The sequence below is a fragment of the Hippoglossus stenolepis genome, chromosome 22 (genome assembly GCF_022539355.2).
Source record: "Hippoglossus stenolepis isolate QCI-W04-F060 chromosome 22, HSTE1.2, whole genome shotgun sequence".
NCBI lineage: Eukaryota > Metazoa > Chordata > Actinopteri > Pleuronectiformes > Pleuronectidae > Hippoglossus > Hippoglossus stenolepis.
This window is the reverse complement of record NC_061504.1, coordinates 13,393,778-13,407,981: the sequence shown is the minus strand read 5'-3', so window position 1 is coordinate 13,407,981 and position 14,204 is coordinate 13,393,778. Positions and strand designations below refer to the sequence as shown.

General features: G+C 41.0%; 2 protein-coding genes across 4 annotated transcripts; one reads left to right on the top strand and one right to left on the bottom strand.

Moving 5' to 3' along the window:
* The first annotated feature begins 5,560 nt into the window (after positions 1-5,560).
* Positions 5,561-10,471, top strand: LOC118101913. Of its 3 annotated transcripts, XM_035148002.2 has the most exons (4): positions 5,565-5,765; positions 6,373-6,688; positions 7,695-8,329; positions 9,085-10,471. In XM_035148002.2, exons 2-4 carry the CDS (start codon positions 6,666-6,668, stop codon positions 9,456-9,458), a joined length of 1,032 nt encoding a protein of 343 aa, XP_035003893.2. In that variant the 5' UTR covers positions 5,565-5,765; positions 6,373-6,665; the 3' UTR covers positions 9,459-10,471. The 3 variants fall into 3 exon arrangements, with proteins under 3 accessions (XP_035003895.2, XP_035003893.2, XP_035003894.2); XM_035148004.2 differs by lacking the exon at positions 6,373-6,688 and having other exon boundaries at positions 5,561-5,765; XM_035148003.2 differs by lacking the exon at positions 5,565-5,765 and having other exon boundaries at positions 6,299-6,688.
* A 957-nt stretch (positions 10,472-11,428) lies between these two features.
* On the bottom strand, positions 11,429-12,675 carry LOC118101710 (leptin-B). The gene is made up of 3 exons (XM_035147662.1): positions 12,594-12,675; positions 12,276-12,432; positions 11,429-12,033 (listed from the first exon to the last, which is right to left on the bottom strand). The coding sequence occupies exons 1-3, from the start codon at positions 12,644-12,646 to the stop codon at positions 11,713-11,715; spliced, it is 531 nt and encodes a 176-aa protein (XP_035003553.1). The 5' UTR covers positions 12,647-12,675; the 3' UTR covers positions 11,429-11,712.
* Positions 12,676-14,204: the final 1,529 nt, after the last annotated feature.

The window sequence follows — 14,204 nt, the reverse complement described above, 5'->3', positions numbered from 1 at the left end:
TTTACTTTTACCCCAGTGAGATAAAGCTCCGGTGTCCTCGCTGCACGTCGACTGGCTCCTTCATTGTCTTTATGCAGTATAAAAGGATTTAGAGAAGACACAGTATTCCTCCCCACCTGAAATACAAGCTTTTGTCTTGACCTTCAAAACTTGCAGAAGGGACATATGGTAATATTGTGTGGTCTGAACTGAACTGGAGAAGGAACAAGCTTAGTCTTAACTTAAGAGATATTGCACAAGGTTTCCAAGGTACAAGAATGGAATCACTTTTGTGTAACTGTAGACACAAGCACATATTTCGTGCCTGCAGGCCTCACTTTCCTTTAATATGTCCGTAGCCTGGATGAAGTTATGGATTTGGGACGAGGGGGAGCTGATCTTTATACTGAGCCTGAGGACACAACAGACGTGTGACAGGCATGTGTGTTCTACATAAAGCTCCTCAGTCTTCTCTGTGCTCCAATTTGATTTATTCATATCCTAAAACAGATTTTTTTGTAATAACACGATGTTGCTAAGATGTCATGATCTCAAACATTGACTGGATACTTAAGCCTAAATATGCCGGATACGGAAAAAAAATGAACACTTCAACAAACATCAGTGTGATAAGAACTATCCTAAATGACAGAAGCTGAAACTGTCTTTGAGACTTTGAAACTTTTTAATCTGGTCCATGTCCCATCCACTAACATGGAAGAGGCAGGGTTCAGGACCTATACAGCAGCCAGCCACCAGGTGGCGATTGAGTTTGATATAGGTGCAGCCTGAAACATCATTATATGGCTGAAACAATTAGTCAGTTGGTTTCAAACTGCTGGTCCGTTTGAAACCGTCACATTGAGAAATAGTTTGCAATTGCTCTGCTCTCTAACTTTGAATAAAGCAGTAAAGAATAGTTATAATTGATAAAATAATAGTTAGTTGCTGCTGTATCGACAACATTCATTATTTACTTCCACTGTCTCTGTGCCCCCCCGTACCCCCCCTGGTGGTAAGTTTCAGCTTCTCCTCCAGCTCGTCAGAGAAGCCCTGTGTCCTGTTTAACTTCATGATAACCTCTGGGGAGCGAATCGTGCCCCTTGACACATATTCCTGTGCTATCAGCGTGACTGAGGGCCGTGGACTTCAGTGTGTTAAAGGGGCTTCTCGTGCTTCTTGGAAGTGGCTGGCGACTTGAGGACACTGTGAAGCAGACTGGCGTCTCCTACAGAGCAGTGTGTGTGTGTGTGTGTGTGTGTGTGTGTGTGTGTGTGTGTGTGTGTGTGTGTGTGTGTGTGTGTGTGTGTGTGTGTGTGTGTGTGTGTGTGTGTGTGTGAGTGTGTGACTTCATAATGATGTCCTCTCCTTGTACAGTCCGCTGGCTCCGGCTCATGGAAAGTGTCAGACAATGGTCGACTGTAGAGGTCAGAGAAAGTTTCTTTGTCTGAAAGAGAAAAAAAAAACAATGGACTCTATCAATAGTTTATTGGCTCTGCATCTGTGGAGAACCCACCCAGAGCCTGTTCACTGTCTTTTTATAGTGACGACAAGGTCAAGACCCCGAACCTTTCAAAACCTTCACCCACTAAAACAATTCATCTTTTCACCACAGGTTTTTCTTTTTTTTCATTTTAAACATATTCAGCTTTTATTTTGTAAAGCATGGTTTTAGTTGTCTTTGCCTTCCTGCCTGTGTATGTTCACATCTTTGTATTTTAATTGATGATGTTTCATGTTTTACTGAGTGCTGCAGTTTATGAAAGTAAAAGCAGAGTGAGATGTGTCATTAATCAGCGTTTTAACATGTGGAACGTCAGCGTTCAGGGTCTAAATATGACCTTTGAGATAAAAATACATAAAGACATAAATACACACCTGACGAGACTCTTAACACGCAACACATCGTCCCTGTGCGTGTGTGGAGTCTCAGGAAAGAGTCAAGTGCTGTTTGTTTGTGTACAATGAAGAGCGTGTGTGTGTTTGGTGTCCTGTAAGTGTGTGTGTGTAAGTTGCCGTGTGTGTGTGTGTAAATGTTTTCTCAGACAGATTTCCCTTCAGATTTGATGCGGCAGATGAGGCCCGATAAATCAGATATGACCTTGGCGGACAAATCAAACGTGTGTGTGTGTGTGTGTGTGTGTGTGTGTGTGTGTGTGTGTGTGTGTGTGTGTGTGTGTGTGTGTGTGTGTGTGTGTGTACTTACTTAATTTTCAGCATCAACACACGAATTATACATTTATTATTTTTTGGGCCATCAGCTCATGATGGAAATATCAGGCTCTTTAGCTGCTAAGTGCTTGAGTATGTTCATCACCATTCACCCTCTGATTCTAGAGCTATGTACAATAAATACGCTTTTATTAGTTTTATTAAGCCAGGGCCTTTTTTCACAGAAAGCCGCAGCCGGCTGCTTCTGGAAACAACCCCGATGAGAATCATGAGACTGAACCGAAACCACAAACGTTTAAAACCTGTAAAAACAAAGCAATGATCTCAAAGATGCTAAAACACTGCTGAGGAAGAAATCTCTTCCACTATCCTCCTTTATTCATCATTTATTTGTTAAACCTGCTATTTTTTATCATAGTAGAAATAAATCTAATGTACATTAAATGTACAGTATGAAACTTCTGCCTCTAGGGGTGGAAGGAAGAAACACACAAAGAATTGTTACATATTATATCTTTAAGGTTTCTTTGTGAAATGAACAGACGTATTAATGAACACGATTCCCTGCTGTTTAATTTCCCCTGTTATAATATTTTATCCGATACCTGTCAAGAGAGTGTCAGTATTCTCTGTGGCCCTGGTGTAACTGACAGCCAAATTACAACAGATAGCAGATTGATTAAAACACAAAATGACACATGGAGGTTTCAGATGGGATTATGGGGCAGATGTTTGGGTCCGGGCGGGACGTGCGTCTGTCGTCTGTAATCAACCTTCATATGTTTAATACATCAGCTCCGATGCACCTGCTGGGAATCTAACACGGATGATGGAATGAAGAGAAGCTCAGACAACAAGGTGTCACACGTGAGCTTTGAGCATGTTATGAATGTAAATCACGTCAAGAAGGCAGGAGGGCGGAAGAAGATGGATGAGGAGAGGAAGCAGAGAGATAATGAACGTGTGCAGTGTTGTGTCCCACTTAACGCTTCTTCCTAGTATTAAAATTAATATTGTATAATGTTTCATGTTCAATATTGGGCATAAATCTGCTGGGGACATGTGGCTCTAAGCTCTCATAGAGAAAGTGCTGCCCATATAGATGCACTGTGTCAATGTGTGATGAAGGCAAAGAAACCTCCTGCTGAGTTCTTCATATGCGAGAGGCCAACTCTCAAATTAGGTCTGGACATTTTCTGGAGTTCATGTCTGTAAATAGCTCATGATTGACTCCGTTCTCCGAGCACGAGTAACCGTAAAACTGAAATTTCAGCATGTTTCCTGAATTTGGTTCTGGTTAAGTTCTCACGTACTTAACACTGCAGTTTGCTTCCTTTAAAAAAAGCACCAATATCTGTGTTTTAATCCGTTTTGATCATTAACCAGAAATGACATTTTTGCATCATCGCACTTCAGACACAAAAAGAAACCCTGCAGAGTTTAACCCCCTCTGGACATGCTTGGTGTAACATCATCGTATGCATGAAAAGTTATGGAGGCACATGACGTCAAGAGCAAATATGACAGAGATGAGTGAAAAGGGGAAAGACTGGGAGAAGAAGCAGGAAGCTGCAGTGGAATTTCCAGACCCTGATGTGGGTGGACCCGTCCTGCCCTGAGAACAGAGAATTCACATTCTCTCCCCCCTTCTCCTCTTTTTCTTCTCGGCCCCCCCCCAACCAACTTTCTCCTTCTTCGCTGGGACAATAGGGTCCGCGGAGAAACAATGTGAAAAGGAAAAGGCCGGGGGTTTGTGAGGCAGCGATAAAGGGGGTGGTCTGAGGTGCAGAGAGGGGGGAAATGGGTGAGAGGGTCCTGCAGCTTCGCAGGGGAAGGAATGTATAGAAGATCAGCGGGGATGAGGGGCGACGTTAAAGGAGATGACATAAGATTGAGGAGAAGGGGAGGAGAGGGGTAGCTATGGCATCGAGGGTAACACAGGAACATGGCCTGTAGGGGGCCTGGGGGTCATGTTTTTGTGGGACTCAATCATTTTTCTAGCTGACTGAGCCTGAAAGTGACCACGCTGAGCCCAGCAGAGAAAAGCTCAGGCTTCCTCTGTCACTCACAAAGTTTGAACACACAAAAAAAAACTGTCATCAAAGTGAAAACCAGTGGAAATAAAGCCGCTCTAATCAATATTTTTGTGGGAAAAAGGAGAAATTGGAACATGAAAGGAGTCAGTCTCAGTTGACTGTCAGTAAAAATGTTTTTCTCATCAAGACCCCTGAATAATTCCCTGACAAATCAACAACATTTTTAGAAAACATCCTCTCGCAATGTGAAAGACAATGATCCGGATCCGCATCAGAACTTAATGAGTTTGTTCCGGACCCACAGCCTTTAACCAAGTTTCCTGCTGATCCGTCCGGTAGTTTTTGTGTAATCCTGCCAACTAACAAACAAACACAGATGAAAACACAACCTCCGAGGTAATGAAATCCCCGTACCCTGTCTTTGACCTTTTTAAACACATCCCCCTGTTGAGAGCTTCAGATTTCTCAAACCAAACCCAACATGTTTACACCCAGGCAGTGGTGTGGTACTAAAATGATATATCTGCAGAATTGCAGCATGACTTGGTTCTCAAATATCAGATCAACGGTGACAATAACATGGACGCAGGGAACTCTATCGAACCCCCAAAAATAATATTTATCCAATATTCTACTAGTTTGCAATATTATAATAGTGTATTCGACACATAAAGCTCTCAGAAGGTCACACGTAAAAACAGCAGTATAGGAAAGTGTAAGGTCATGTGTGTGTGTGTGTCTGTGTGCGTGGTGGGGGAAGGTGCAAATCACTGCAGAAAATAGATCCAGAGCGAAGGGCGTGTGTGTGTGTGTGTGTGTGTGTGTGTGTGTGTGTGTGTGTGTGTGTGTGTGTGTGTGTGTGTGTGTGTGTGTGTGTGTGTGTGTGTGTGTGTGACCTAAAACTGCCTCTGCTGCATGTGCATGTGAAAGAATGGAAAGATGTGATTGCCCCTGTGACGGCCATTTTAGAGTCACCTACACACAACTCAACGCCGTCATGACGACAGCGACTCACATCTACAGCAAACTTCACTGAGATGAACCGACTGGTGACGTCAGAAGAGACACCTTCATGGTTTTTACATGAGCTTCATTTGAGAATTCAGATTAATCATTATAATCAGTGTTAAACACCAATGGTTGACCAGTGGCACAGACTTTACACTCACACGGCCAATATCTACCACTTCTATCAATCAACTACTTCCAGTTCTACCAGTGTTGAGGCAGGAATTCATCCCAGTGCTCCACACAAACTAAGTTCTCTTCTTTCTGCAGAACAACCAGCTGTGTGGGTCTCTAGCTCCATCTTGTGGCACGGACATGTCTTGCAGTCATGGGCGGTGGAGAACACAGTGTATTTGTCTGGCTGCAGAAGGATTGATTATTACATTGTGGTTAGATAGAGCAGCTTGTTGACCAGCAGGAGCAGAGAGAGCTACAGGTGATGGGTTCGACCCCTCAGTCGTTTAATCATCTTCATCTTACGTGCACTTTAGATCTTTAATCCTCTTCATCGAGACTCTTCCTTCCAACTATGTTTGCAGCAGTTCACTAAGTCAGAGGCAACACACTTGGGTAACTATGATTTCATCACTTTATACAGACAGCGACAGCCACAAGGGCGTTTATACTATAAATACCTCTGTTTAATCTGCAGCATCAATATATGTATATTTATTTATATATTATGGTTATATAAGGTCTGTTTACCTCTTTGTTTCCTTGTGCTGCAACACAACAATTAAAAAATCATGAATAAAATGTTTAATAGATTAAACAACAACAATACTAATATCAACATTTATAGTCATAATAATGTTTTGAGAAAAGAAATATGTAAATAAAGTATTTATTATTATAATTATGATGTATATTATAAGTAGTAATAGAATTATCAACAGTATAACTATTATTAATTATAACAAAAGTAATAACAATGTTTTGAAAAATGATACATACAAATGTTTTCAGCAATATTGACAATGTTAATAAAAACAATTGATAATAATAATAATCATCATCATCGTCATCGATACTATTATTATACTGTTATATACTTAAAAAATATGTTATTATTATTGTTGTTGTTACAATGTGAAACACGTTTATAATACGTATAATGATGATGACGATGATTTATTTAACAATTTATCAGTTTACATTTCTTCCTGCCGTAAATCAGCTGTTCATCTGACGGGAGCGAGCGCCTCGTCATGGGTAGCCCGGCAGCAGCGGCTCAGTGCGCGTTCACGGTCCTGCAGGAACCGGTACCGTGAGTAAAGAGTCGGAACAGAAACACAGACACAGGCGTCGGTTCCTCTGCTGCTTTCATTGTTAATAACAGCACTGACACACACGGTCCTTCTCCGGCGCGGAGAGGAGAACACACCGGGGACAGAGCCGACCCAGTGTCCGACAGTCTGCAGTGTCCGGGCGGGCAGGAGCACCGGGACGAGCCGGGGCCTGGTCGGTGTCATGGGGAATCTAGCGCCGACAGCGTAAGTGAAGGACACGGTTGCTCTTATTGACATTTGCTCACCTTTTAGCCCTGAATGCGGAACCTGCGTAACATGAGAGGACGCAGGCTGAGAGCAGATGCTGTCTGGGGTGGGGGCGAACATGCACGTACATGCACGAGCACATGATGGAGTGATTGTGGTTTAGGCCTGAATGAGCTTTGCTGGTCAGTTATAACTATAATAATATTAATCTACATAGTATTATACCCTCAAAGGACAAGCAGTATAGATGATCAATGGAGGGATGGGTATATATCACACCAATGGCTGGAACTGCTTCTCTCTGGCGAAGCATCTGGTGTCAGATGGTAGTGATGATGATGATGGTGATGAGTCAAACATAGTCTTTACAAATGTCAACTTGCCGAGTCTCTTCATAACGGAGAAAAATCCTGAGGATGTAAACCAACTATTTCTAAATATAACTCAATCAGAGGAACTAGAACAATGTCGATCTGCCGGTCGTCAGGCTCGACAGGTTCAGGTGGTTCTTCGGCTCCTTTTATTTAGGTTTCATGTTCTGAAACCAAATACCTGAAGCAGCTTACCAAACACGCCTACATGCTCAGGCATCACGTCAGGCTTTCGTTCTGGCAGAGTATCGGAAAATGCTGTGTTTGCATACAGAGCGCAACTTAGCTTTGTCGGGTTTTAGCAGCTCTACGGCAGCAACAAGGTTTTATCTTCTTATCTGATAACTGGCTCACGGCTAAACGTTTGGTCAGAATGTGGTCTTGTGAAAGCTGCTTGTTGGACACGTTAACACCACTTGAATGCGTCCACTTGATCCATGTGCGTTTGTAGCTGCAACTGATCCGGTTTCCAGCTGTAAAGACGCTTGACGTTTGCCTTTTTTAAACACTTTTTAGCCAAGACACACTGGCTTGTTTTTACGTTTACAATTTCCATGCTTATCTCATATAAACATTTCAGTTTTCTCTGTCATGCTAAATCTGACTTTTTGTCGTTTTGTCTTTTGCTCCAGTTTTCTCTGGACTGATCACACGATGCCTGAACAAAACAGTGGAGGGAGGTTCATGACCCGGAGGATCCGGAACAACATCACTTATTATCACGCTGCATTTCCAGAGGCAGGTAACCAGGTAACGCTGTGTCCAACCGAAGACTCTCAGACACCCCCCGCTCTGTCAGCCTCAGCTCTGCCCCTCAGCGACTCCCCCTCTGCAGACTCCCCCTCCTCTCCGTTGCTCTCTGATTCACCCTCGCACACGACCGCCTCCACCCACGGCCAATCACATGCCCGTCCGCTTCTTCTTTTCTTCCCGTGGCTCGGTGCCCGGCCGGTGGCGGTTGCCAAGTACAGGGACCTTTACCTGACCCGCGGCATCGACGTCCTTGTGGTGCAGAGCAGTGTCATGCACTTCCTGTGGCCTCGTTGGGGCCTCGACTACGGATTGGAGGTGTTGCAGGTTTTGGAGGAGCCTCAGTTCTCGGGTAGGGAGGTGCTGGTCCATTCGGCCTCCATCGGGGGCTACACTTTCACCCAGGTACTCGCCCAAATCACTCAGGGGCCGAAACAGCACGCAGGCCTGACCCAGAGGGTGATAGGGCACGTCTACGACAGCTTGGTGGTCGGCACCCTGGAGCACATGGCGATAGGTGAGTGAGAGTGATCCACCGCATGTCCACCAGGGCTCGGGTTACAGTCCTGTCGAAGTTGAGTGTCACATCTTTAAATAATTTATCAGGCAGCCGACCAACTGGCCCAGTTTCTCCAGGCTGCAGGAATTCTTGGTGGCAGCTTGTTCCTAACGTAACCTGCCGGAGGACAGTGGCTGCAAACGTCAATTCACATTTATATCAGGCTGTAACTCAATATATTTTTAGAGATAGATTATATAGAATAGATAAGAAACATCAACCAATAATAAAATGAAAATCCTTTTTGCAGCCACTGTCTTAATGCAGGCTCCAAACAAGATGCAGGTTTATATATTCATTTAGCTTTTTTAAGGCTTTAACTCAAGATTTTTTTGTGTAGTATCTTTCTATATCTCTATTGTGTTCTTATTTTATTATAAATAGTAAACAAACGTCCACCAGGTGAGAGAAGGATAAAAAATGTTTGAAATTCTAATCTGCACATAAAGTATATACTTTTTTGCCTTGTGAACACGATATCTCTAATACGCCTTGAGGGAATGTTTTATAACTTGGTCCAGGCATTCACTTGAACTCAAAGATGAACTGATTAAATTTTGGAGGTCAAAGGTCACTGTGACCTCACAAAACATGTTTTTGGCCTAAACATTTTTCAAGTAATACCCTAAATTAAATGTATGAACCTGAATATGAGCACAATATGTCTTTTTAATGTCATCCTCTTAATCATATGCTCTCTCGTTGCTGTTCAGGCCTCGGTAAGACTCTGGTGCCACGTTTCGAGGGCTTCGTCAAAAACGCAGCCATGTTTTACTTCTGGCTCTTCAAGTCCCACACAGCAGACTTTTACAACAACAGTATCCAAGTTTTCCGCAACAGCCCGATAACCACGCCAGCCCTGTTCTTCTTCAGCGAGAACGACGCCCTTTGCGACTGGGTTGCCATGGAAAACATTATTGACCTCTGGAGGAAGAGAGGCATGACCGTGGAGAGCAGGAAGTGGAAGGAGTCGACACACGCGGCGCACATGCGATGCCACCCGCAAGACTATCTGTCGACGCTGGAGAGATTCTTGAAGTCACTGCCGACGCTCTCCCTCAAATCAAAAATGGAAGATGCTTTGTGATTTCCAATAGATGAATTTGTATCTTGCACCTTGAACAAAGATAGTTTTTTTTAGCTGTTTGACTTTGTTGTTTTTGAGTCTAGTATTTAATATATTTCTGCGGAGCTTTTGTCATGTGATGCCTGTTTTGCACAACAGGTGTTGGTGTAAGCGCTGACACCAGAAATCTGGAGCCTGTACCATGAAACATCAGAATGCTAATCGCTAATCTTTACAATAATAATATATCTGTGTTATTAGGAGTAATCCATTCATTCATTGAAGTCTGAGGTGAACTGGGGGAAGATGAAGATGAAGACTAGAATATGGTTCCTCTTCCTTAAACCAGTCAGAAGTCTGGCGGGAGCATTTTGCACCAGTTGTAGACACAAGGATGACTGATGGAATCACAAAACTGTTTATTTTTTAACAATATGATCAAATAGGAATACTCTTTGGAATAGAACAAGAAACGCCAGGAATACTTTACAATTATTAAAGTAAGGCTAAAGATATAAACTGGAGTTAAGTGCAGGAATTGTTTTAAGGGTCCTTTGAATATGTTTTTTTTTTTTTCTGATGATGGAAATGTTATGAAAATTCATTTAAAAAGTTACATGTAATCCAGTGATGTCAAACTGTTTCTACAGTCAAAGAGAAGGAGAGAAGTACTGAATACCTGACGGCAGCAATATTACTCTACTGGCTTATGTATCTTAATATCTATTACTCTTTGTTATTTGTCTTATGGTAAAATATCTGTCTATGTACGGATTCTATGAGAGTTATGACAAAATTTTTCTTGATCTATCTTGATAATCTGAGGTCAGACCAAAGAAACCTGGATAACTCACTGATCTCACTTATTGGCACACGCCCCCTTATTGCTGCATGCATATCAGAAGCATGAATGAAGAAATGAATATGATATGTGATGCACAGACAAAATTAATGTGATTGTTTGGGCTTTTGTAATCATGGAAATATATTTGCAGTGTTCGCACTATTTTTCTAATAAAAGATAATGAAAGTGACATAGTTTTCCAATCATTACCAGACTAAAAAATTATATATATATTGATATATTTATATTATATTGAACATCATTTAGCCCCTTAATACAATAATATATTTAATAGGTATTAATATATAATCCGATAATATTAAAATATATTTATTTAAAATTTCTTTCAAATGAAATTACATGATCAAATATGAAATATATAAATATGATATAAAATGTCTATATATGTTGTTTTTTATCAAACGTTTTAGAAAAATGTTTAAAATGAGATAAGTATCATATTTCCAATATTATATAAATATTTTAAATATTAAATGTATTTGTTTCGTTCTACATATATATGATATATGATTTCGTTTTAAAGCAACAACTCCTCCAACATTATTTATTTAAAAAAACAAACGTCAACTCCCCCCTGAAATCTCATTGGTCTCTTCTGTTTCCACCCCAGACCTGACAGGTAGTTGGTTCATTCCCTGAAACTACGATGTTTACGTTTCTGGTGTCTGAGTGCGAGTGAGCGTAGCATTGGCTAATGCTAATGTGTGTGTGTGTGTGTGTGTGTGTGTGTGTGTGTGAGACAAACAGGAAGTAGTTTAGCTGACAGCTTCCTGCAGACTGACACCAGCTCTGCTGACGAACGGGTGAGTAAGTTTAACAAAGCTTGTGTGTGTGTGTGTGTGTGTGTGTGTGTGTGTGTGTGTGTGTGTGTGTGTGTGTGTGTGTGTGTGTGTGTGTGTGTGTGTGCATAATCCTGCTTGATAACAAACAGACAAAGTGAAATCATAACCTCCTTGGTGGAGTAAAATAAAAAGCAACAAATAATGACTAAAATCTTTATTTCAGAGTTTAATGTATTTCTGCTAAAAAGGAGATTAATGAAAAAATATTAAAACAAACAACACTTCAGATCAAATAACAATTAAATCAATGTTCATTTCCATACTTATTAGATTTTGCAGCCAGTAAAATATGCTCAAATTAAACATTGAATTATATAAATAAGTCTAATAAACACATCAACATTTTATATATGTTTACATTTATATATATTTTATACATAGAACTCGCTCCTTTGCAACTAGAGGAACAGCGTCACATTGAGAATTATTCTGAAAACAGTATTTACAAAATTCTAAAAAGAATTATGTGCAAAGACAAATTGCGATATTGAGTACATTGAGCTATCTGTGCAAACAGGCCTCTGTATATCTGCATGACGGCCAGACTCTGCATGTTGAGTGTGAATCCTCAGCAGACCTTGAGCTTGTCCTCCTTGAGGAGCAGCATCTCCATGTAGAGCTGCACCTTCGTCAGCGTCAGGTACAGTTGACTTTCCGGGAACTGATTGTCTGCGGCCTCCCCGCTGGGCCTGGACTGGACGGGGCAGTCCAAGATCTGGGCCAGGGCGCGCACCCGTCCCTCCAAGCTGGAGACGTCCGCCTGGACCTGGCTGGCGAGCCTGGTGAAGGGATTCTGCAGCTCTATGTCCAAGAGTCCAAGCTCGTGGCTGATGCTGGAGAGTCCATCGATAGAGGGAGTGCTGACTTCTATCAGTGGAAACACCGACAGCTAAGGAACAGAAGAAGAGCTTTAAACCTTTAAACCTTAATTAATACATCCTCCTTACTTTTTATATATTTATTTAAACTATTAAAGCACCGTGATATTTTCAAGATAAAGTTTTCTTTTAGCAATAATTCAAAAACAATAATCTTTTATCCCTTTATGGAAATAAAAGGCCATCAAATATACACATCTAAGACTTTTCCTGAAGACACACAGATTCCACAGCACTGGGACCGACTTCATACCTGTCTCCTCACTAACTTGATGTGGACCTGAGTTGTTTGAACCATATTCTTGATATCGTAGATGGTGTTTCTGATGGAGCCTCTCCTCGAGCGGCGACTTGTGGAACCAGCAGCCGCCATCAGAGCGGCGCAGAGAAGGGTCAGAGGGATGTGCATCCTAAAAAACACAAAGAAAATCAGTTACAACAAAAAAACTAAGTTATATAAAACTTTAACATTGCATTTACAGTTTTTGTTTTTGATTATTTTTTTTAAAACAATTTTTGTCTCTCTATATTAAAACCCTCTATAATTGAAAATACGGTGGAATATTCTCACCTTGTAGCTGCTCCTGACAGATGACACATGGCTGTTTGCAGGTTTCCCCCCATTTAAATACTCCTCTGTGACTCAAGTCCCCCCTCCCGTCTCCTCCTCCCGCTGGTCAACACACTTACATTTATTATGAAGCATATTGACACGTAAAAAAAAATAAAAAAAATAGAAGACTTCCCATCTTTCTGACTCCGCCGTCTGGAACTCGCACACATCCTGTTTTCCCACTTTTGTTTCCCCCTCAGATTACATCACTGGTGTGTCTGCTGATGTAAATCGTGACCTTTAAGTACTGGCACGTGTGTAGGTAGGCTGTAGCTTGAGTTGGCAAAAACATGCAGTGCAAAGCCACTAATACGTTTCTCGCCTGTTTTTATTATCGCTGTTAGAGACGACAAACATAATGATGGTATGCGCACAGGTTCGTAAAAACTGGGGTGGTAGTTTCCGGAGGTGTTTTGTCAGAAGGCCTGATTAACCAACCACCAAGCTTCTGAGTGTGTGTGTGTGTGTGTGTGTGTGTGTGTGTGTGTGTAATGACTGTATGTACGGAAAAATTACAAATCTTCTATTTAGCTGCAATTTTGTTTTCTTAAATCAGTGTTTCCCCTGTAGCAGTTCACACGTTGGCCGACAACAGAACCTGTTTTAACACCGGTGACACAAAGTCAAACTGTCAAACCCTTCAGATCAGGCTCGATCAAGTCTGAATTATACATAGATCCACATATCTCCATGGATAAGATAGAAAAAGCCAATTTAAAAGGCATTACTAAAATAATATGCGCTTTTAAACAATCTAGTATTATTGATTCATTGATTTTTATTTTATTTCTTGCTTTACATTTATTCTGTTTAATTATTTTACTTAAATAGAATAACTAATTAAAAATATACAAAAATATCAATAAATGTAAATATTATTACAAAGACACTTTTGCTACAATAAATATATTATAATTGGAATATTTTCGAAATATGTTAAGACTGTTGTAACTGTCATAGAACTGACATCATAAATGTGTTAGTAGTTGTAGTAATAATCATAATAATCACAGGTTGTCACTTAAAAATTAATACATTTTTCTTTCTATTCAGACAAATCTATTCAAAAGTGTAGATATCTATTCATGTTCAAAGAATAGAGAATGAAACTGACTGAATTATGTTTGAGCCAACACCTCAAAACACTAAGTGATATTTTAATGATCTCCCTCTAATGTTTAAGGAGAAATAATTATATTGTATATTGCACAATTGTCTCTTCAGTTGCTGATCCGACAGGAAGTGATGAAATGACTCCTTAGACATATTCCTTGTGGTTATGCAACTCTCAGCCTGGATCACGGCAACACATGTGGCTAAGTTCAACTCAAGACAGTAAAAATATCTTTTTACATTGTTTCTGAGGAAATCGGACTCATTGAATGATTCATCCTACGACTCATCCTGGTAATCTATGAAAAATACTAAGGCAAATTAATAACATTCCTCTGCTGACGGGGTAGTGGACGAATGATATTGACCAGTCGCTGATTGGTGAACTGTTCCCGCAAACTGATTCTGTTGTGCATCTATCTCCCGTTTGAACTCTTGAGACCCTGGTTCTGTCAA

Bases quoted from the DNA above. Each gene is read 5' to 3' on its own strand.
- LOC118101913 (XM_035148002.2), top strand. From the start codon at position 6,666: ATGGGGAATCTAGCGCCGACAGC. The intron at 6,689-7,694 runs GTAAGTGAAGGA...CTTTTGCTCCAG, and splicing joins GGGAATCTAGCGCCGACAGC to TTTTCTCTGGACTGATCACA. The intron at 8,330-9,084 runs GTGAGTGAGAGT...GTTGCTGTTCAG, and splicing joins CCTGGAGCACATGGCGATAG to GCCTCGGTAAGACTCTGGTG.
- LOC118101710 (XM_035147662.1), bottom strand. From the start codon at position 12,646: ATGGGGGGAAACCTGCAAACAGCCATGTGTCATCTGTCAGGAGCAGCT. The intron at 12,433-12,593 runs GTGAGAATATTC...TGTGTTTTTTAG, and splicing joins CTGTCAGGAGCAGCTACAAG to GATGCACATCCCTCTGACCC. The intron at 12,034-12,275 runs GTATGAAGTCGG...TCTGTTCCTTAG, and splicing joins TCAAGTTAGTGAGGAGACAG to CTGTCGGTGTTTCCACTGAT.